Raw genomic sequence first — 24059 nt, forward strand, 5'->3', positions numbered from 1 at the left:
CACACACACACACACAATTACAGGAACGGCAAGGAGGATGCCGCTTTGTGTCTTACGAAGCTAGGCTGTGTCCCTTTAGACTGTGGAGTTAAGAAATAGCCAGTGACTCGGAGGCTTTGTCTGCACTGGGGGTTTCAGCCATCGGCAGCCAGTTCTCAGCGTAGCTGCATCATTGCAAATCCCTAGTGTGGCTAGACAAAGCTGCTACCAGCCACATTTCGCCTTGGTGCTGTCTGGCCCCAGCCTGTCTGCACTGGAGGTTTGCACTCATGCTGCTATGCCAGAGGCTGGCTACCAATGGCTGTGACAAGGGCAAATTCCCACTGTAAATAATGGCTAAGTTCAGTCTGCCGTGATTTCAGTTTGGATACAGGGTTGGAGTCCAGGCTGCATATCAAAGAGACAGTCACAAGTCCCAGAATTCAACGGTGGGACTCTAAGCAAACAGAGATTATCCATGCAGCTGGGGCAGGCTATAAACACTCCATCTGGGACCCCGCCCCCACCCCCTCCATGCATCCTGTCACCTACCAGCATGTGGCTCCCGCCTGGACCTTCCTTCTCTAGTTTTTGAGGCTCCACAGCATCTTGTGATGCCTCTTAGCTGACACCCCCTGGCCGTGGGCAGTAGTGGAGGAATGAACTAGTTGGATCTATTCCCAGCTCTGCCACTGACCTGCTGGGTGACTTGGGCACATCACTTGGCCTCTCGGTACCTCCATTTCCCTTCTATCCTGATCTTACCTGGGGCCTGTAGGTCCTCCTTTACTATAATAATAATGGATGTGAAGTGAATGATGAGAATCAGACAAGAGAGCACCAGAACCTGGACCAGCACGAGAGGAGATCCAAAGGGAAGAACAGAACCAGGGGGCAGAGAAGATGGCTGGACAGGACTGTTAGTGTACGTCTGCACTGCAGTAGGGAGGTGTGATTGTGATATGTGTAGACACACCTGAGTTAGCTTTGATCTAGTTAGCCTGCAGCTTGAGTACGTACCCAGCATTCTGGGCGGGCTTATACTCAGGTGGCTAGCTCATATTGTCGCCCGTGCGGCCACGGCTTGGCCATTGCTTTTAGGAAGCCAGCTAGATCAAAGCTAGCTTGGCTTTACCTATGTGTGCAGCAGTCACACCTCTGATTGCAGTGTAGACATGCCCTCAATGGCACTGTGTATATTCTGAGTGTGTTCATGAGTGTGTCTGAGTGGGCAGATCCCCAGTTTGTGTGAACAGAGTGGTGGATCTGCACACTCATTACCGCTCGTTTGTCTCCTCCACCTGGCATGTCTTGTCTTTCAGACTATAAACTCTTTGGGGCAGGGTCATCGGGTCACCAAGTCTTGTGATAATTTGGGGGTTTTCTTAAAGCTCCAGCTCCTAGAGTCATGTGAGAATCTCAGCTTCCCCTTTAAAACAGAAGTATGTGTCTAGCTGTCGTGACTCCAGACCAACGCTTGAAAACGTGATGCCTTGAAGGCAATAAAATCCAGAGGACAAATAGAAAGGAACCCAACCTTTAAAAAAAAAACTTATGATTTTTAAACCAGTCTTGTGATTTTGAGGAGCCCGACTCAGGATTGTTGAACAGTTGAGTGAAAGATAGTAGGACAGCCATTGATTATAAGTATCTATAGCGCCTTGCATAATGGGGCCCAACCGAGCTGATTAATAGGCAGTATTGTAACAGATGTTAAATGATAACTGTTAATTATAAACAATGCTCCCTCTCCCCATCAGATTACTCATAAACATGCTATTTATTAATTCATAGTTATCAAGGCCCCAGCAAGCATGCCCAGTGCACACAAGACACAACCGGTAAGCCAGTCCTTGTACCACAGAGCTTACCACCCCAGCTAGCCAGCCCTACAACAGTCTGGGAGCATGGTCATGTCTGCAATAAGATACTGCTTGGAAAATTATATTGTGGCTCGAATGGAGTGTGTGCCTGGCAAGACATAACAAGGGAAGGGAATTAAGATGGGGCTGCGTGTCTGGTGCTGAACAATGGAAACCACTAAGGGGTAGTAATGATTTTGAGCAGTTCCTCTAAAGCAAGGGAGGTGGGCAGAAGGCCCAGTTCTGAGCTCACCGACCGCAAGTTTAGATCAGTCAGTCGAGTCTCTTCTGAATTATACTGGGCTGATCGAGATCAGCCCCAGGCCCAGAGACAGGATGGCGGGGGGCGGATCCAGAACCTCAGCCCTTCGCAGCCAGGGCCTGGTCCCTGGTGAGACGCCCTGGCAGACGGGGTCAGGGTGTGTGTGCGTGTGGATTGCCTTGAGTACATGGAGCAGGAGGAGGAGAGCTGGAGCGGGACCTTTGCTATTAAGAGCTTTCAGAGCCACTGGGGAGAAATGAAAATCAACCCAGCACTTTGTGGGCAGCCAGCAAAGAGCTCAGAGGGCAGGAACACTGGGGATTGCCCCTGCCAGAGATGGGCTACTGCAGCGCGAGCGAGATGTGGAGGGGCAGCTGTGGCTGGTGGCACATCCCGAAGAGTGCAACGCTTGGGATGTTCAGCCAGGGTTGTCGGGTCCCCTCCCTAACAGCTGGCATCTGCAGGGTAGCTGCCAAGCCCATGTTAGTTCATCCTTGCAAACAGGAAGGGGCACTCGGAGATATTTTCCTCATCAAAGTTGGGGCAGGGGAATCCCTTTGGAGAGAAGAGGGGTGTGGTTGTGTGCCCTAGAGAGGGCTGTGCATGTCTCCACCTAGGAGGACATGGTGGGATCCCTCTGGAGAGGGGTGTGTATGTCTCCCCCACACCCATTTGGAGAGGAGAGGATTGTGTGTATGCAGGGGATGGGACATGACAGGCCCATTAACATTAGCAGTTGGGAGAATCACACCTCCTAGGTCCCCCTGCTTTAACTTTTAAATTAAACTTTATTGAGAATAATTTTCCCCTTCCCTTTTTAATTAAAAAATAAATAAGTTCTTTTTAAAATGCACATAAAAAATTTCCATTTTCCATTTGGAGAGGGGAGTTTTGCCAAGATAATTATTGCAGTTACGCCTTTTATCTCTCCCAATGACTATTATTTTTATTAGGTGCTTTTATCTTCGTTTTCCCTGTTAAGGGGGAAAGGCGCACAGACCGCCGCTCGTAACAGACAACAGCATGAAGCCCCCAAGGAGTCATTGCAGGGGTCGAGTTCTCTCACCTCCTAAAGGGAGGCCCCTCCCTGCTACAGGCGCCGGAAGGGCTGGGAGGGGATGACGAGAACTCTCCTATTGTTAATAAGTGTCATTGTAAATTATCAGTGTCACCACACAAGCCATTGAACAATATTGAAAGGTACTGGCAACAGCTAGCTTTGGTCATGTCACACAAGGGGGCAAAGGGATTCATGTCGTCCCAGCCAGAACCACGCTCTCTGCTCTAAGCGGGATACTTTGCAAAAATGCAGACTGATTAAGTTTTTCCATCACCACAACATTCACAACTCACCAACTTCCCTTCCATTGCAGGGGACACAAAAATTGGGGGTGATAAATGAGGAGGAGGACAGGTCACTGCTGCAGAGTGATGGCTTGGTGAGCTGGGCTCAAGCAAACAGGGTGTGTTTTAGTACATGTAAATGTACACCTCTAGGAACAAAAAGACATAGGCCATACTTAGAGAATGGGGAATTCTCTCCTGGGAGAGAGTGACTCAAAGATTTCAGTATTGTGGTGGATAATCAGCTGAACATAAACTGCCAGTGCAATGCTGTCCAAAAAAGCTAATGTGATCCTTGGACACACAAACAGAAATCTGGAGGAGGCAAAGAGAGGTTATTTTACCTCTGTATTTGGCACTAAGAAAACTGTTGCCAGAATACCATAGCCCATTCCAGTGTCCACAATTCCAGGAGGCTGTTCATAAATCAGAGGAGATTCAGAGAAGAGCCATGAGAATGATTAAAGGATTAGAAAACCTGCCTTATAGCAAGAGACTCCAGGAACTCAGTCTATTTAGCTTAACAAAGAGAAGGTTAAGGGGTGACTTGATCACAGTCTATTAGTACAAACCTAGGGAACAAATATTTGATAATGCAGGACTCTTCAACCTAGCAGCCACAGTGTGAAGATCCAGTGGCTGGAAGTTGAAGCTAACCAAATTCAGCTTGAATAAAGCTTTAACCAGCAAACCACATTCATCTAGACTTCCTTAGGGCCCCAGCAGGAAAGTGTTTCATGTATCTTCCTCTACAGCCCTTAATACCAGCCTAATCTCTACAGCCTACATCCCCACCCAGCAGCAGAAGCCTGGCTGTACCTAGAGCCAGTTTTTTATAGCTTCCCTGGGAGTGGGTGTGGTCTAAGGCATGACTCCACCCCCTGCTTCCTCCCTATATAATAGCCTTTGCACAGGGCCTCTAGCTTTATAGGGGTGGCTATTTAGAATTGGTAGGTAGATGATATTCCATGAACAGTCCTGCCTTCTCTCTAGAAATTGGGTAGGTTTTTGGGGCACATGAATCTACTCCTGCTTTTCCTCAAGCAAATGGAGTTTCCTCAGGGCTCCTGGCCCTACGGAGCTGGCTGCTGTTTCCTAGGTATTAGATTGCATTGCAACCTCAGGCCGAGCTGCCCTCCAGGCTGTATGAGAGCCAGCGCGGCTCCTTCCTTTCCCAGAGCAAACAAAGAAGAGTTTGGCACTTAAGTGCCTCTTCTTGCTAGCATTGCAGAGCTGCTCTGGTAGCTGCATTTTCAGGGTCTCAGCTCTCCCCCTTGAGCTCTGGTTCAGGGAGTGATGAGCAAACCACACTCCAAACACACCTAAATTCTGATGTTCTCTTAATCCCTTGTTAGCAGAGGGGCTTTTCATTCCCACCCTACCCCAAGATCTCTGGCATTTGGCTAACCTGCCTTTTGGGGGGCTGCCCTCCCCTGAAATGCTCCTGTCTGGGATTGGGGAGGGCAGGGGGAGCTGTCCGGTCCTCACTCAACTCTGTTTCAATTGTTGCTGCCTTGGTCCTTTGATCCACTCCTATACGCTGCACAAACATCCTGCACAAACTGCTCTGGGGTGTGGGGGGAGGCAGTAATTCTGAGGGACTGGGGTGGGGGGCAGCTTCCATCCCCATGGGCCAGGAGGAAGTGGGACAAGCATATCCCAGGCCGCACCTCGGGGTGGCTGGATGGGCTGTAGGCAGAGCTAATGCCTGCAAATTATTTGACTCTCCAGTCTTGCTCCTGAGCAAGACTCCCCACGCCCTTAAAGGGAGCCCCCTTTGGGGCACCTCCCTGGAGTTCCCAGTCTCTGGGTTGGGAGGAAGTGGGGGAGATGGAGGAGAGCTCCTGCCACTGTGAACTGGGCTGCTTGGCTCTTCCTGGGGTCTGCCTGTTTCGTCCCCTCCCCCAGGCCCAGGTGATTTTGTGCATCAGCGACTCAGCAGGGCCAAGCACCCACGCAGATCCTATCCTCTCACCTTTTTCTGTGGGCTCTGATTATTTTGTTCCTGGCAGCCGCTTGTTCCTCTCCCCTCGGCGTGAAACACGCAGCACTGGCTCCCGGCTTTGTCGAGCCCACACAATGGAGAAACATTGGTCATTTCCTGCCTGTCTTGATGCCAGCTCCCTCCCCTGGCATGGAGGCGGCGACCGGGGAAGGGCTCAAGGCATTTCTGCGTCCCCACGGGGCACTGAAAGCACACAAGCACATGGTTAACTGAGCTCTTGAGGAGGCCGCGGTGGCTTGGCAGCGCGGCTCGCAGGGAGAGCCTGTGGGTATAGCATGGAGAGGGAGAAATGGCATTTGTTAGGGGCTGAAAATGCATCACAGAGTCAGCTGCCTCCTACCCTCTCCAGGTTGGGATCGTAGACCTGGGGGTGGTGCTGGCGTAATATTGCTCCTCATGTGTACAGGGCTAGCCAAGGAGCCCTCACAGCAGCGGGGAGCTTGGGGAGCGACTCAGCCGCAGATTGGAAGCCGGAGACAGAGGTAGGGTTAGAATCCAGGGGTCCCTGGATCCCAGGTCTGTGTTTAAGACACTGCTGCTTTCAGGCCTGTGTGGCATGTCATTCTGTGCTCTGGCCATTCATACAGATCCTAGAGTTTCTCTGCTTCCTTTTCCCAAGGTCCAGAGAAAAGGAATCCAGGTTTAGCTGGATGGGAGCCAGTTTCTAAAGGGGAGGGGAGGCTGCTGCTCCGGGGAGTTTGGGGAGGGGGAAGGCATGGAGAGACCGTTCAGCTGGAGGCCACTTGTTTACATCCTGCCCAAGTTGGCAGTAACTGCAGGTTGTTCCCATTGGATGGGGCCATTCAATGCCCTGTGTGAAGTCAGTTGCATGAGCCTCATTCCCTATCACAGGTGTCCTTCCCACAAAATCCGCCTGCCCCTTCAGGGCTGATCCTTTCGTGCCTCTTCATTCCTGATCTCAGAGAGGGAGTGACTAATGCTGCCAGGGGTGGCAGTAAATTGGGAGGAGTTTGACCCTGAAGCAACTTCTGTATCCAATTCTGGTCCCACACTTCCAGAAGGGGGTGGTACATTGGAGAGGGCTCAGAGAAGAGCCAGGAGAATGATCAGTGGGTTAGAAAACCTGCCTTGTCTCAATCTGTTTAGCTTAACAAAGAGAAGGTTAAGGGGTGACTTAATCACAGTTGATTGGTACCTTCATGGGGGGAAGCTAAGTGATAATAGAGGGGGCTCGTCAGTCTAGCAGACAATGATCTAAGATCCACTTGCTGGAAATAGAAGTTAGATGGATTCAGACTGGAAATACGTTGCAAATCTCTTAACAGTGGGAGTAATTAACCATTGGAACAAAGTACCAAGTGCTGGGGTGGATTCTCCATCACTGGCCATTTTAAAATCAAGATTAGGTTCCCCTCCCCCCCCCCCAAAAAAGCTCTGCTCTAATTCAGAGGAATTAATTCAGGGAAGTCCCATGGCCTGTGTTATACAGGAGGTCAGACTACGTGATCACAGTTGTCCTTTCTGGCCTTGGAATCTCTGAATCCATGAAGTGCTGATGAGGACAGAGAAACAATGAAGTGCAAAGGGACACTGAGAGATTAGGAATATGGCCAGGCAATGACCAAATGAGATGTAGCTTGGGAAAATGCATCAGAGAAAAATGAATTCCTGACACATGGAGCTGAAGGCAGAGCAGAACTGGGGAAGCAGTGAAGAGGAGAACCGAGAGCAGGTTAGCCAGGAGGTCGCAGTGGGATATGGCTACAAAAGAATCCAAGGCTGGTTTTGTGGTTAAGACACTGGACTGGGATGCAAGACAGCATCCTAGCTGGGCCACAGACTCCCAGCATGACCTTGGGCAAGTCGCTTTTGTCTCTGTTCCCCAGCGGTCAAATGGGGATAATAGCACTTCTCTCCCTCTCAGGGATGAACTGATCAATGTTTAAGAAGTGTTTAGATGCTGTGGTGAATGTAGATAGAGACATACATAAAAACATCTTCAGTTAGTCCCATGGTATTAATGCGATCCTGCTTGGGACAGTGTTTGTTTTCTTCACACAATGCACAGTCAACCTGTGGAACTCCTTGCCAGAGGATGTTGTGAAGGCCAAGATACTAACAGGCTCAAAAAAGAACTAGTTAAGTTCATAGTGGATAGGTAGCAGGGATGATGTCCCTAGCCTCTGTTTGCCAGAAGCTGGGAATGGGCGACAGGGGATGGATCACTTGATGATTCCCTGTTCTGTTCATTCCCTCTGGGGCACCTGGCATTGGCCACTGTCGGAAGTCAGGACACTGAGCTAGATGGACCTTTGGTCTGACCTAGTGTGGCCGCTCTTAAGTTTCTGGGCTCCAGAAAGATATTGACAGAGTGCTCAGAGAAGAGCAGTGAAAATGATTGGAGGAATAGATTACAAGGCTCATGTCTCTGGCTGTGTTATGCAAACAGTTCCCTTCCTACTTGTGGCTGGACCTGGGAAACAGAGGGGTTCAATTCCTAATGGAGCACAATACCCTTCCTGGGGGAGTCTCCCTCTCCCATGGAAAAAGCACTGCTTGGTTTTGCTGGCATAGTATGTAGGGTGTAGGCGAGGTGCAAATGGGACAGCCCTGGTGCTGGTGGGAGGAATGTCCGCACTCAAGGGCCCTGCCCCCCTGGTGAACATGCTCACAATCAATGGTTCAAGCTGCTTTAACATTTATTTGAGATGACCCCGAGAGGGGGGGAACAGCAGGCTTTTCTCATCAGCACAGCTTGGGGTCAGGGCTGTCAGAGAGGATCAGTTTCAGAGCGAGTTAAAAACCCCCCTTACCGTGTCCGATTCTGCCCCTCTTCCCCAACACATTCCCTCTACCCGTCACTCTGGCTTAGCCCCCTCCCCAACCTAATCTCTTCTCCCCCCACCCCCATGCTTTTCACATTGCACCTTTTTAATTGCAAACTGTTCCCCTTCAATAGCCACTCAGACAAACTTCAACGTGGCTTTGAGGTGCCCCCTATATCCACTGTGCCTGTAGTTCTCCCGCAGCAGGGGTTTCATACACAACCCTCCCGCCCCCCTTCCCTTCCTTTGGATTGAAGGAGTCTGTAACAAGCATGAAATCTGGCTTGGCAGACATTTTTTTGCAGTTAGAACATGTATCCAGGGACAGTGCGGCAGAAAGGCACAGCCCGGGGTCGGGCAACTTTTGACACCAGTTAAGTGTTGATCAAAGAGGTGGTTTAAGTGGCGGGGATCACTTCAATAATGCAATTGATGCCTTCAAACTTTTAAGCTCCTTAAAGGGAGCTGGGAACAGCTGGAGGTCAAGCAGAGATGGCTGGGTGTGCATTCTCTCTCCCAGACTAGCTTGTCTCCCCTTTTATAGCCCTGGATTCCAACCCATATGGAAGCTCGGTAGGAAGCCCCATTATCTCAGCGACTTGAGAGCCAAATAGGTTAGAGCCAGGAAAGCACAAGGGAAACCGGACTGCACTTCCGTGAAGTTTTACTTTCTACTGCCTGGAACCTCTCTGGAGCTGCAGACGCGACAGCTGCTGTGATGACACCAAACCAAAAAAGATCAAGTCAAAAATTAAACTCACCAAAAGATTTCACTGCTGCATGCACAAAAGGCATGTCAGGGACGCAGGGACTAACATACCAGAACACACCAGCGGTCAGTCTGTCTGAGCCCTCTGACCTATGTCCAGTAGTACCAGAGCAAGGTGCAAGAAATCCCATAATGGGACAAGCTGCCCTAGTGAGTCAGTTGTTGATCCATCCTCTGAGCATGAGGGTTTGTCCCATTTTACATGTTCAGGCTATGCAATATAATTGTGGATGTTTTTATTATTCGTATAAATGTCAAATCCCCCTTGGAATCCCACTAAGCCTCCATAATATCATGTGGCAATGAGTTCCACTGGCTGATTAGGCATTGGGTAGAACAAATAAAGTATTTGACTTCATCATCAGTTTTTAATTCATTGCCTTCTGAGGGCAAGTTCCTTTGCTGGGAGAAAGGAAATAGGAGAACCCAGATGTCCTTCTCCACTCAGTAAAAAGCCACAGAAAAGGCATTTCTTACACACCCTTGCAGTCGCTTTGCAAGTGGCAGTTTTAAAGGAAAGTTGCACCCTGTTTTGTATAGGGCTGAGAACCTCAGATCGTGAGCAACGTCCCTGGATAGTCTGTAAACTGCCGGATATTTGAAAAACATCCTAGCCCTAGAGATCCCAGCTGTGATCATGGCCTTGTCGTGCTAAGTGCTGCAGAGACACACAATGAGAGACAGCGCCTCCCAGGAGACATTGCAGTCCAAACCAAGAAGGGGTTGGGGAAAGGAAAGACTCTCACCCCCACTTGCCAAATGAGAAATTTAGGGAGATTGAGTGATTTGCCCAAAATTGGTGGCAGGTCCAAGCCTCCTGAATCCCAGTTGCCAAGACCCCATGTCTGATGGGTGTCTCAGCCCATTTCCCAGCTGTCCCCCTCGCAAAAACTGCCACCCAAAGAAGCACAGGGCACCCGCAGCAGAGAGGCCAGGGCTGGGAAAGGGTGGATAGCTGGCATTCAGAGACCGCAGCCCCGGTCTTTTCAAGGTCTGGGATGAACCGTGTTAATGGGGCCATGCTTGGGTGACCATATTTCCCAAAAGGGAAAATGGGACACCATGTGGAGCTAACCTGAGGGGCCCCCCACCCCCCTGTGTGTGGGGCTGGCCTGAGCTGCTCACCCGAGCCTTGTGCGGCCCCCACTTTTCCCCCACTGCTGGCACGGAAGCTCTGTCCTGGGGACTCCAGCTGCACAAAATGCTAGCAGCACCGGAGACATGGAGAACATTGCTGTCCTGCTTGAATATGGGCGTAGCGACCTGATTGCTAAATATTGAACAGAAAAGGGTCCGCTGAGAGGCCCCGGGAGAGTATGGATTCCCCACCTCCCAGCTGTGGTACAAAGCAATAGCAACAGCTCAGCAGGTGCCATAGAAGGAAAATCTGTGTACTTAGCTGGAACTGCTAATTATAGGCCAATTCAGGAGGGGTTAGAAATAGATCAATGATCCTTTAGGCTACTGCCCTCTGCAAATATCTCTCCCACTCCCAGCTCTGGTGCGATGCCTATAAGAAATCCGCCAATTAACACTGCTGGAGGGGCAGGTGGGGGGTGCTAGCCCTCAGTCGTTTAAAAATTGCAATGACATGTATGTCTATAAAAATCGCACCTGCCTGACCATCTCCCTCCTCCACCCACAGCCCTCATTTGTTGCTCGTCTGCTTAGGATGTAAAGATCTTTGGAGCAGAGGCCCTGTCTTTATATGTGTTAGGCACACACCCAGTTCAACATGGCCCTGATCCTGAGTTGTGCCTCTGGGAATGATGGTTGGGAGTTGCAAAAGTGCCTAAGGGAGTTAGTGCCTATATTGTCGTCAATAAACTGGGTTATGTTCAGTCCGCCGCAAGCCGGGGGAGCTGCACTGAGAGATGCTGCTGGTTTAATAGGTAGCACTGTGCTGGTCTTTGTTAACGCAAACGGGACGGGATGTGACGCTCCTCTTCTAACACCACTGTGTTTTCTCTCTCTATCCTTTGTGTTTCTTCCAGCTGCTCCTCCCCCTAACATGGTGGACAGGCCCTGCTTAAAGCTGAAGGTTTATGTTCGACCAACGAGTAAGTAGCTCAAGTGTGTTGCCTGCTCCCATGTGGGCGATGGGAGCTGGGAAGCTGTGTATGCAGGAGGGGAGAACTCGTCGTACAGAGCTTAGAACCCAGAGCTTAGAACCTGCAGGTTCTCGACATAGAACCGGGCACGGAGTCTGCCGAGTTTCCCCTTCCATGTGGCTAGGGCGAAATGCAAGCTCTGAGCAGCTGCAAGTTTATTCATGGTATTTCCCCGACCAGGCTAGGAGCAGGGTGGGAATCTGCCAGTCAGTGATCTTTTGAGTTTGCCCAGCGTGGAGCGCTGGGGGGGGGGTGGGAATTTTACTAATTAAATTTCCCTTCAAGTACAATGGCTTAAACGAAGGGAAAAAAGATTTGGCAAAACCCCATGCTAGAGACGGAACTGAGCCAAACGCTCGGATCTAAACAGCCCTAAACTTTGTGCAAGTTCTGACCCAGCCCCAAACGTTATGGCTCTGCCCCACTTCACCCCAATTCATCGTTGGCTCCTCCAGTCCCTGCTTTGTAAACTCTTTTGTTCTGCCCATGCTCTTTGAATACTGTAGGGGGCTGTTCCTTGGAGGGGTGCATGATCCATGCCAGGACTTGGGCGACCCCCTGTGTGGTAACATTGGGCAGCCCAGGTGGGAGCTAGAGAGGTAGAGGGGACCGCATGGTGGGTCTGTCCAGCACCCTCGAGAAAAGAATCCCTGTCATGTTCATTTCACTGGAGCCCTGTCTCTTCCCTGCAGTGTGGAGATGTTGATCTGGGCCCTTGTACCAGCACAGAAACACACTCAGGAAATACTTCAGAGGATCCTGAGAAGGGTCTGATAAACCTCCCCGTCATTCTGATGCACGGGGAAAGCTCCTGATCCTGCCTTCCTGGGTCAGATCCTCCTCTGATGTAAATCAGTGCTGATTTCAGTGATGTTACACTGGTTGACACCAGCCAAGGAGCTTGGCACCGTGTAGGTGCGATGGGTTCATTTGCTCTTCCTGGTTTCATTTGCAATGTAAAAAAATCCCCACAGGTCCTCAGGGCAGCCTTAAAAACATTTGAAGGTGGTGGCGAGAATAAAGCCATCCCCATATATCGACCTTGTGCCCACGGGTCACTCGGATGCAGTAGGTTAAAACCCTGGCTTCACAGCTTTGAAGGCGCACTGATGTCAACCTTTTGCCAGGATTTTTGTGTAGGAAGAACGCTCCACGGGAGCTCCTCTACCAGCTGAATGGCACCTGAATTCCCAGCACACCAGCCCCGCCAAAGCCTGCAGGAGGCTGCGTGGTACCTCGATTCATGCCAGGCACATAACCTGCAAAATGGACGTTTGCCGCTGAGTTCCAAATGAGGGGGAAAAAACAATAATCTCGGCACAGTGGTGACTTTTCAGAATCAAATAACTCAGGCGTTTCAAAAAACAAATTAATAATTTTCTTCTCCTGTTAACGTGTAATTAGTGCATGGCAGCAGCTCTCGCTGGGGAAGTGAGGGACCGGCTGCCCTGGTGAAAAGGACATCGTTTCTCTTTGTCATTCGAGCAGCTTTAAAATAAAACCCAAAATAGTGAAGCCACCTAAAAACACGTTCTCGTTTTTGGTTGACCTTTGTAGAATGAAAAAAATCTCGATCGATATTGTTAGTATTTTCTTACGCTACCACCAGGCAGCCCCAGCTGAGATCGGGGACCACACCATGCTAGGCGTTGGACCGGTACTTAGTCAGAGACTCCCATTGACTTCAGTGGGCTTTGGATCAGGCCCGAAGTCAACCCTTTAGTTATTGTTAAGCGAGATCAAATGAGGATCTGAACTGCCAGTTTGTGCCACGGGGTCCTGATCCCAGCAGGTGGATTCTGAGCTCCTATATTTTCAAAAGCAGCCACAAAGTCTTTGAATGCTTCTGTTCTCTGGGAGTCCGACTTGAGACAGGGCACGGGCCTGATTTTTGAAGAGGTGCTGAGCTCCTGAACGTTCCCTCTCCCGTTGATTTCAGGTGGCGTTATGGGGGCTCAGCAGGCCACATGCTGGGCAGCCCAAAACTTCACCTGGCTGAAGGCTCCCCACTAAGTGGGAGTTCGCAGGGCAAGGGGAGTACTCAGTGCTTGCAGGACAGCACCCCGCTTCATGCCGACTTGAGTTACTTAGACTGCAGACTCATGGAGGAAGAACCCATAACTAGGTGTCTGTGCAGCATTTAGCACGTGGGGACCCTGCTCTTGCGTGGAACCTCAAGGTGCTACTGTAACCCAAACAATAATGGCACAAGTGCGTAAAACCCTGCAAAAGAGTAGCAGCAAAGGAAGAAGAGCAGAGGAAAAGAAGAGACACAAGACGGGGAAGGAAATAAGACAGCCAGGAGCAAGAGAAAATTGCACCAACGGCTGGGGAAAGCTCTGCTTTTCCTGCCTTCAGGTCTGTGAGATCCTTAATCCAGTAATAAACATAAGAGAGTAGAGCCCAGGGAACATGTTAACAGCTTTAGTCATAATGTAACTTATTCCCTTTAATGCACTTTGCTTTGCTGCCCGATTAGGGTTTTGGATGCTGGATTATTGGATTGTTATTAAGCAATTGCCCTTTGACCTCCCAAACGTCGGTCCAACTCCAGCTCTGGCCAGAATTACAGGGCGTCAGTCTCCCAGGCTTCTTATAAGTTGGCAACAGCGGTCAGATCTAATCCATTTTGCACAATACCACCCGCATATTTGGCATACCCTGCTGTCAGGGAGAGGTTTAGGAGAGAATCGGGATGAAATGCCTTCTAATCCCATTTACAGAGCAGTAACCCTACCCCTACCCCCAGGGTCAGTGCGGGGAGCTCCCGGCCCTCTCTCCCACACTGCACGGAGGCTGGGAACAAGAGCAGATAAGAGCGTGCCCCGGGATTCAAAGAATTTGCCTCCGGATTACCTGTTATTCCAGCTGTTGTTTATATTACAATAAAACATGTGGGAAAGACAGATGCATCATACTGCATGTGAAATACAGACAGACGCAGGAAGAGAGATAATGGAAATCATAGAAATGTAGGGCTGGGAGGGGCCTCAAGAGGTCATCTAGTCCAACCGAGAGGCAGGATTAAATAACCCTAGACCATCCCTGACAAAGGTCTGTCTAATCTGGTTTTAAATCCTCCAAGGACAGGGATTCCGTAACCTCCTTAGGTAATCTGTTCCAGTGCTTCACTTTCCTTACAGTTTGAAAGTTTTTCCTAATATCCGACGTAAAACTCCCTTGTTGCACATTAAGCTGATTCCTTCTTATCCTAACTTCAGTGAATCTGGAGAACAACAGATCCTCCTCTTTATAACAACCTATTACATATTTGAAGACTGTTACCAGGTCACCCCTCAGCCTTCTCTTCTCCAGACTAAACCTGCCCAATTCTTTCAACCTTTCCTCACAGCTCAGGTTTTCTAAACCTCTGATCATTTCTGTTGCTCTCCTCTGAACTCTCCAGTTTACTCACATCTTTCCCAAAGCACGGCGCCTAGAGCTGAACACAGGACTGCAGCTGAGGCTTCACCAGTACAGGACAATCACCTCGTGTCTTGAGCAGTTACCTCATACGTTTTGAGAGGTTGACGGCGGTCCGGTTTGTGGCTTTTTCTCAAGTCCTCAGATCACCAGACTGACAGTCCAGAACCCAAGACCCAGTTGGACACTTCTGGGTCCCAGCCCGCTTTTGAACAACATCTTTAGTATTGAACTCCATGGGGCTGTCGGGGACTTCATTCTGCAAGGTTCACTGTGCAGGCAGGCAGATATTCCCATAGGTCTGTCAGCCTGGTTTTAATGAAGCAGAACAAACACATCCTGCACCGCGCACCTTGAGAACATTAGCCCATAAAGGCAGCGGCAGAGCCCACCCAGGGCTGAGCTTTCATACCTGCCCAGCAGGTATTTTCATTTCGCATCATTCCCTCCAGGCCTTGCTGAGTGCCCCACTTTCACTGTCCTGTAGCTGCTGGCTCCAATCAGCCTCCAAACTCAGCGGCTGCAGTTCCTCGCTGTGGTTTAGCTTAGCTCTCCCGACTGGCCAGTGTGCACAGAACTCCCTTTGCAAGGGCCTGTGTTTGTCTTGGAACTGCGGGTTCCTATGCATGCCAGCATTGCCGCCGGGACTGCAGAAGAATAGGACAGGGTCTCTGCTTCGCTAGCACCTATCTTCACGCTGCACCGAGAGCCCGATTCAAAGCCCTTCCAAGGAGAGATTGAAATGGCTGGGACTTTTCAGCTTGGAAAAGAGACAGCTGAGGGGGGATGTGATGGAGGTCTGTAAAATCATGCCTGGTGTGGAGGAAGTGAAGAAGGCAGTGTTGTTGTTTATTCCTTCATGCAACATAAGAACCAGGGCTCACCCAGTGAAATTAATAGGCAGCGGGTTCAATAAACAAAAGAAGTATTTTGCACAACGCAGTCACCCTGTGGAACTCGTTGCCAGGGGATGTCGTGAAGCCAAAGGTATAACAGGGTTAAAAAAAAAATTAGATACGTTCATGGAGGACAGGTCCATCGATGGCTATTGGCCACGATGGGCAGGGATGCTGCCCCATGCTCTGGGTGTCCCTAAACCTCTGACTGCCAGAAGCTGGGACTGGACAACAGGAGATGGATCACTCGATAATTGCCTTGTTCTGGTCATTCCCTCTGAAGCACCTGGTACCGAATACTGTCAGAAGACAGGATACTGGGCTAGATGGACCATTGGTCTGACCCAGCCTGGCCACTCTTATGCCCAAGGGCTTCTGTGGGCTTTGGATCAGGCCTCAACTCAGAGGCTTTGCAGAACCTGGTTGCATGGGGAATTAAGCAGCGAGGATGACTACCAACACTGGGACTAAGGTGCAGAAGGAACCATTATCATTCAGTGATGGTGCCCAAGGGCTAGGCAGAGCCCCTCTTTACTAGACGCTCTCTCCCATTCCTCTGACAAGGCTCCAGTGCTTCATGGCATTTTTACTTGCGTTTCAATTAAAGGGAACTGCTCATGGGAGAAAAGTTACTCACCTGCTTAAGCGTTCCCAAGAGCAGAGCCATAGCTATTTTCTGGACTAGCATTCGCCAGGTACATGTTTGCAATCCCCTTGATTTTCTGTTTCTGTGGGCCAGATTTTGCCACCTTTACTCAAGCTCAACAGATCTTTCCTAGCTGAAATCAGTGAGCAAGGATGTCGGATCTGGGCCCATTGTTTCCCCTTTTGGGACTCATTGCTGGTGCTGGGCTCTTACTATGGAATTGCTTTTCCATTCCTTTGTTCCAGCACCACCAGTTCTCACGATTTTACCATGAGGCTCACAATGTCTGAGGTTTTTCTGATTCAGAAATTCCTAGGCCAGAAGGGATCATTGTGATAATAAAATCTGGCCTCCTGTGTCTAACACAGGCCAGGGGACTTCCCTGAATTAATTCCTGTTTGGTAAGTTGCTAGTGTGATAAATTACTCCGGGTGTCATATGATTATATGAGGATGTTGGCTTTCATTTAAAAACAAACAAAAAGACCCAAAGCTAGAATTCCAGCCCCCGTGGTGGTAGAAGAAAATTAGAAGACGTAATTCGTAGAAGACGTAATTAGGGACCTGTAAAGTTTCCGACACAAGAGAGCAAATAAAAAAAGAGCCTAAAGTGTGTTCTTCTTTTTTAAATCTTAAGAGGTTTAAGCCAGTTTCATGACTTCTGAAGGCCTCACTCTTGATTTTTGAATGCTTGAGGTTGACTGTATTCTTGCTGTACAGCCTAATCTCTTTCCGCATGCTGGTTGTATGTTCCTGTTCCCTTTGTTGGTATTTCTATGGATATAATAAATCAAATGAAACAAAGAATAATAATAACTTACTAAAAGAAGCCAGGAAAAAGTGACAGGTGAAGGAGGGAAGCTCCATTGAAATTAAATGTTGGGGGGGGGGGTGGTATCAAGGTGTGAGCAGCTCTAAAATGCAGCAGTCGTATTTTCTCTCCTTTTTTTTAAGTGAGTTTAGTTTCCCGGTGTGGATATGATCTGGAACGCCATGTGTCTGGATCTCTTGAAGACAACAAAATCAGTTGGGAAGAAGTTTCCTTTTGATGAGCCCAAGAAGAAAGGATTAGAAACTAAAGTGTGTTATGCACACAGCTAGCTACTGACCTTCCTAGATGAAGAGCATGTCTTTGATTATGCAAATTGATTAATGACACCAAAAATTTCTGAAGGGACCATCAGGCTTCAGGGCTTAAGCCAGTCACTATCGGAGATCAAGGTGGAACCTAATGTAGGGAGCAGATTATCGCACATCATTAACCAATGTCTGGGTTCCTACATCTTCCTCTTATTGTCTGGTATTGGCCACTGTGGGAGACAACATACCAGGTTAGATGGCTCTTAAATCTCATCCTGTCTCACAGTTCCTATGTTCCTATTAGGATGATTTATTCTTTCACGACATCCATAAGTACGTACTAGGCTCCTCCAAGGGCAGCTAGAAATGCTCATAGTCCCAGCTCCAAAGAGCTTTACAATCTCAGACACCAATTCTGCAATCTCAGTGTTGCATTTATCGCCACTCTTCTAATATTTGGTGACTCCAGTTCCTGGAGTCATATGATTAGGCTAGGCTCTCAACTCATTTAAACACCCTATTAAAGTATGGTTCTCACGTCTCACGTTGCTGGCTACCGAAAAAAGCTTCTCTCTCTCTCTCTCTCTCTCACACACACACACACACACACACACACACACACACACACACACACACACACACACACACACACACACACCGAGGCAAATAAAACCCAGAAAGCAAATAAAAAAAGAACCTAATAGTTGTTACTTTAAAATTTCTTGATTTGTAAGCCAATCTCATGATTTTTTTGGGAGGTGGGGGCTGATTCCTGATTTCAGAACCCATGGGGTTGACAACCTTGCAGTTGGATCAGATCTCTGCAGGCACCATGGATACGATCCAATGCAAGAGGAGCACAGCTCAGACCCCTGGTGGGCCTGATCCTGGGAGAGAACCAAACAATTCTTTACAGTGCCAAGCGCCCCCTATTGACCATGATCAGCACATTGCAGGGTCAGGCCCTACAGCTTCCCAGGTGGGCATTTTGTGGTCTGACATATGTCTCTTTTCCTCCCCCTTCACAGATGACTCCCTGTACGAATCTCCGGAGCCTATTTTCACCAGCAATAACTCCTGCTGCAGCCTCAGGGTCCCGCACCTCATCCTCGTGGTGCCGGTGTTTTGGACTATTCTCACCTCCTAGCCCCAAGAGGAGAAAACAAAGGAAGAGGGGAGCAGTTTGGCAGGGAAAGGAGGAGAGAGACGGACACACGCAGGAGAAGAGATGCGTTCTCTCTGCCTCCGGGGAGAATTAAACCTCTCGAGCCAGCCTTTTGCTTTGTTTTTAAAAAGTTTTCTTTTTCACAATAACCTTTGAACTGCAACTCCTGAGCTGGGAGGTGGGTTGGGAAGGGGACATGAAGAAGGATTTTTTTCTTATTCCAGCCTTATTCCCAGCTCGGAGAATTTCTGTTCCTGGAGTGGATTCGCTTGGAAGAAGGCTGCAAAATTTCTACCGATGTAGAAAATAACACCCCTGCCCTGCACCCCAGCGCTCTGGTTTGGGGGCCGGGGCGAGGAATGACAAAATACCAGTGGAAAAGAGCAGTGGGGGGATCGGCGCTGCTTTCCTGCTTCCGGGATGGCCCACTTTTCATGGTGCTGGCGCTCAGCTCACTTTGACCCTCCTTGTAGGATTTTGCTTTTGAAATTTCTAGACCAAATATTAGAATCCTTATTTTATTTTATTTTATTTTTTAGTGCTTTTCTCGCACTTCTTGACTTAGCCACAAAATGAGACCCCCTCTCCCATCCGTGGTTCAGAAATCTCCATGAGCAACATTCCCTTCCAAGCCATCAAGGGAATGCAGGATCAGGGGCTAGCTTGGGCTTTCCTTCCTGGGTTTTCCATGTTGCTCAGACAGATTCAGTCCCTGGCTCCAAGCAGGGGAGCTGGTGGCTGGCAAACAAACAAGGTGCCCGGACTCTGGGATGTGCCGCATGCGGGCTGAGAACGGCAGTGCTTACACTGGTATCAGAGTAGCAGCCGTGTTAGTCTGTATTCGCAAAAAGAAAAGGAGGACTTGTGGCACCTTAGAGACTAACAAATTTATTTGAGCATTAAGCTTTCGTGAGCTAAAGCTCACTTCATTGGATGCGTTACACTGCGTTGGAGTCTTTCCCAAACTAGCCCAGCTGTTTGCCATTGCTCGTACCTCTGGACTCAGGGCCACCTGGACAGAGCGGTGCCAATACCTTAATGCTCCTTTCAGGCCTATGTTTTGGAGGCAGGGGGCCAAGATGGAAACAGGCCATCGAAGGCTTTATGGAGGAGCGCTGACCTGGCTTGGTTGTCAGAACCTTGTGGGATGACTGTACTGTTGTCATAGATATATGGGTTGTTTCTTTGGGTGGAGGGAGGGTCGGTTTTCTTGCGGGAGGGATGGGCAGGTATACACATAAGCCAGCCAAATGTAATTGACCTTGCAATTGACGTCCTTGGAAAAGCAAGGAGCAACGCCTGCAGAAGGGTTACTGGGCCCAGTGAAGGCAGTGGGAGAATTGGGGGGAAGGGGGTTGCCACTGAGGTCACTTGAGAGCAGGATCAAAAATCTAGTTTGGGAAAGGGGTATCTGGAAGTTGAGCAGAAAGGCGGGGGGGTGGGGGGTTAATGTCAGGAATGTAACCAGTCTGGGGTGGGGCTAGAATTTAGAAGGGGCTCTGGCTGGTTACCACCTCCTCATTGCACAAAGGGGAATTAAGTGGGCAGGGGATGCAGAGGGAGCCGAGATCCTTTGGAGGGCATCTGGGTTGAACTTACTCTTGGGCAGAGCCCTTCCGTGGCCCACGCGAGCCACTAAACTAGGCCGTGTGCAGGTGAAGTTCACCCTCCTGGGTTCCCAAAGCTAAAAATTCCACCGGTTGACATCAGCATCGCTCCACTGCCTTACGTCCATTTATGCCAGCTGAGGATCTGGCCCCAAATCTTTGCCTAGTACCTTCCTCCTCTCACATCACTGACTCCGTACTTGGGTTTTAATTCGCTCCCAGCACTGACGGCAACCTTCCCCTCCCCCCTCCCTGCTTCCCCCAAGTCCTTTTGAGAAAGCAGTGCCCCTTCCTACATAACCCCGCTGATCCCAACACGGATCCACGTCACCAGCCCTGCCATTCCAGTTCCCCCTCCTGTGGCCACTGCTTCTAGACATGTGGAGCAGAGCAAACCCATCTGTCTTGTCCTTATCACGCGCAGCTCAGTGATTCCCGGCTGTATTACAGATGCAAGTGAGCTGCTAATCAGGCTGAGACAGCAGGAAAGAGAATAGAGCTGACCTGAGGGGGTGGATCTCTATGAAGTTTTCCCTGGGCATCCTTCCTTCCCTTTACAAGTCTCCTTCGATCCTGCACATCCTGATGGCTTGTTCCTCCGTTGCGCTGTTACTTGTTTGGAATAACTGCTGGCTTGGCTTTCTTTGTTTCCTTCTCCGCTTTCAAATAAAGCTGCCGATTGGTCCCACACTTTGGAATTCAGATGATTAGATGGGGCCCGTTTTGCAAAATTCAGATCCCCATCCAAGCCTGGATCTCAGCCTCTCCTGTCCTTACATCCAGGGACAGTCTGTCTGCATCTAGTGTTTTGGCACAAGCCCATCTCCTAATAAAACCCCACTCCCTAATTTTTGCCCCTTCTCCTGTGCTCCAACCCCTAATGGAGGCTTTTGGTGACAAAAGAAAGTTACATTCCAGGAAATAAGAAGTAAGAAAGCGGGACAAGCAAAGGGACATGGAAGAGGTTGTGGCAGTGGTGGGGGAAAGCGAATGGCTGATTGGCTGATTCTTCCTTGCATATACCAGTGTCCATTAGAGAGGAGTCCAGCGAGGTGCTGGCAGATTGCTACCGTCTCTCTGAAGGGATGCAGTGGGTGGGTTTGGAGCGGGGGAAGAGTCTTTGGCTGGGGAGAAGGGGCCGGGGGTGAGATTTGCATCACCTTCTAAAGCAGGAGCCCTATCTGCGGGTGTCTTCATTGCTGCTCGGCTCCCCCCACCATGAGGGCAGAACTCGAGTCGTCTCCTCCATTCCAGGAAATAAATCATACATTTAAAATCAAAATCCTAATAATAGTACAAAAAACGGTCTTTCTACGGATGTCTTTTTCAAACGCACACGGAAACCGTCTGTTTCTACAGCATCTGTCCGTGAGCCCCAGGGACTGAACCAGAGCAGCTCTGGTCCTTCTGTAAATATAGCCAGCAGGCATTATACTGTGACAGGTTGGTTTTTTTAATGTATCTTTGAGAATGAATTTTATGGAAGGTTTTATGTTAATTTTATTTTGTTTTTATTTTTTAGACTAGGAAGCTAAAAACTCGCAATAAGCTTATCTTGACTATCAACAATTCCAGCTCCGCTTCCCCTCCCTCCCGGCCCCCCCCCAGTGTATCTAGACCAGGGAACGTTTCTTAAAGGCAGACGAAAGCACCACATTTATACAAGCGTCACCCTCCTCCCTGTCCAGAGGGGCCAGACTTTGCTTCCCTGTATTCCCTGGCTCAAATAGAGTAGCCTTGCCCCAGCAGTCAGCCAATGGTGTAAAGAGGGAAGGGAGGATGGCCTGGCACCCATTAGACCAGAATCTGGTGGGACCTTTCGACTGGATCCAGCAAGCGACGTAAGCACGAGTGGTCCTGGAGGTCAGTGGAACTACTCGTGCCTGTGTTTAAATAATTGGCTGACTCAGCTGGGATTTTCAGAGGAGCCAGAAGGATTTTACATGCCCAGCTCCCATGGACAGTCAGTGCCTCCTTTAAAAATTCCAGCCTCAGTCCCCCAGCTGGTAAGAATACTTCCTTTGTCTATCTTGTCTGTTGCGGCTCGATCCTGGACAGACCAGCTAACCCAGAGCCCGCTTTCAGGACAAGGGGCTTAGACTGTAAACTCGTTGGGGCAGGGATTGTGAATGTCCGGCATCTAGCATCATAAGGCCCCCATCTCGCTTGGCTCTCATAATATAAATAATCTTGGGATCGCAGGCAGTGCAACGGTGGCAAAATCGGGCCTTTGGTCTGTGGTATATATGTTATATATATATATAGTACAGCAACTGTGAGAGAATAAAGAAAAAGCAAACAAGGAAGCAGCATTTAAGTGAAGCTCTAAATTTAAAAATGGGGGCTGGGGTTTTTTTGTTTGTTTTGGGGGGAGTTGGTTTGGTCTGAGGGTTTTTGGTTTACATTTGGGGATAAACCCATCTTACGGGAACTGTTTTTCGCTTGTGGGTCTCAGCTCAGCCTAGCTTGGTTCTTAGACATGCAGCTTTCGTTCTCGACGTTGTGCTGATGGTAAACCCAATCACTTCATTTGGATTCTGTATTTTTTTATAATAAAATAAAAATAAATGTCATGTGAGTCCGTTGCTTTCGAGGCCTCCTGCCTTTTCCTCCACACACCTCTTTGGCATGTCCTGTTTTCTGCTTCACTTGCTGACAGACAATATCTTCAGGGCCAAGAGTAAGTGAGTGAGAGTCAGGAGTCCTGGGTTCTTTTCCCCGCTCCAACGGCCAAAGCTGGGAACAGGGAGTTAGGATTCCTGTGTTTTATTCCCTGCTTTGGAAGGGGAGTGTAATCGACTTTTTTGAGCAAGGCATTTGGACTCCTGGGTACTGTCCAAGCTCCCACCCACCCCCGACTTGCTGTCTGACTTTGAGCAAGTTACTTAAAAGCTCTGTGCCTCAGTTTCCCCCTCCCCCCAAGGTCCTCAGCTTTTATTGGGCCATATAAATTCCTTAGATATTTAGGGATAATATTTCCCTACCTGGGAAAGGGGTGGAATGATTGATCATTAAGGGCTTTGAGATCCCCAGGTGGAAGTAACTTTGAGCAGTGCAAAGTGCTGTTATTTTGTAGTCGATCCCTTCACGTCACAATTAGCTAGCGCAGTTAGTTAATTAGCCTTTGAAAGCCAGAGCCACTGGATGAGCCAAGAAACCAAATTCCCAAAGGATCAAAGAAACCAGGAGCCCACGAGAGCCAGTAATATTGTGGGAGGCAATGAAGCGGGAGTGAGGCAGACGCTTGTGAAGGTCACACTGACAGCAGCCATCAGCTGGAAATGAAATGACTGCAACTCACGTGCTGATGGGCGCAATGCTGTGAGAAGAGGAGTGGCCTTGGGGCTAAGGCAGTGGGTCCACACTCAGGAAATGTAGGTGCAAATGACAATCCTGCCCTAGGCTTCCCGGGCAAGTTGCTTTGTGGCTCTGTGCCTCAGTTTCCCCATCTGTAAAAGAGTGCTAATCTCCTGTCTTGTCCACGGAGATTGTAAGCTCTTTAGGGCAGGGTGTGTCTCTCATTGAGGGCAGCACCTGGCACAAGGGGGCCTTGCTCTCGGGGAGCCTCTACAGTACGAATGACAAGACAGTCCCAGGCACCTCTACCAATGCTGTGATCCTTGCCTCATGGGGGTGCTTTCTCCAGGACTTGGCTCCTGTGGGAGCCTCCTGCCTCTGAGCTCCAACACACATCACTGCACCCTGGGAGCCCTGGTTCTCTTTGGCATCCCGTGTTTTATACTGTAAAGAAACACAAGGAGCTCTCCTTCCCCACCACAGACACATGGTTACATGTGGCCTCCCTACCTCATTTCCCTTCCTCTCCCAGTCACTGACACGTCAGTTACCATCCAAAGCTGATTAGCCCTCATTAAACACTACAGAGAACAGCGCCATCCTGCAATTCACGGGTCATGCAGCACAGAACGTGCCCCGTCTCCTTCTCCCCCCTGCCTGACACTAGGGCTGGGAGTGGCCATCACCCAGGGCCCAGCCCTGCCATCCTTGCTCAGGTGAATATCCCTGCCAGGGCCCGATTCCCTTTCTGTTTACACTGGTGTGAATCAGCAGTCACTTCACAGAGGTCGACAGGCAGGATTGCCCAGCCTGTGTTGTCATTTACGT

At 49.5% G+C, this 24059-nt stretch overlaps 1 protein-coding gene across 1 annotated transcript in view; it reads left to right on the top strand.

The window, feature by feature from the left end:
• LOC119848223 (ephrin-A2-like) overlaps positions 1–22502 on the top strand; it is a 205989-nt gene extending 183487 nt beyond the window's left edge. Inside the window, exons 4-5 of the mRNA XM_038383701.2 lie at positions 11002–11067; positions 18191–22502. Of these exons, the coding sequence (XP_038239629.1) occupies positions 11002–11067; positions 18191–18309 (185 nt within the window). The 3' untranslated portion in view covers positions 18310–22502. The remainder of the gene's footprint in view (positions 1–11001; positions 11068–18190) is intronic.
• Positions 22503–24059: the final 1557 nt, after the last annotated feature.

Source organism: Dermochelys coriacea, chromosome 25 (assembly GCF_009764565.3).
Source record: "Dermochelys coriacea isolate rDerCor1 chromosome 25, rDerCor1.pri.v4, whole genome shotgun sequence".
Taxonomy (NCBI): Eukaryota; Metazoa; Chordata; order Testudines; family Dermochelyidae; genus Dermochelys; species Dermochelys coriacea.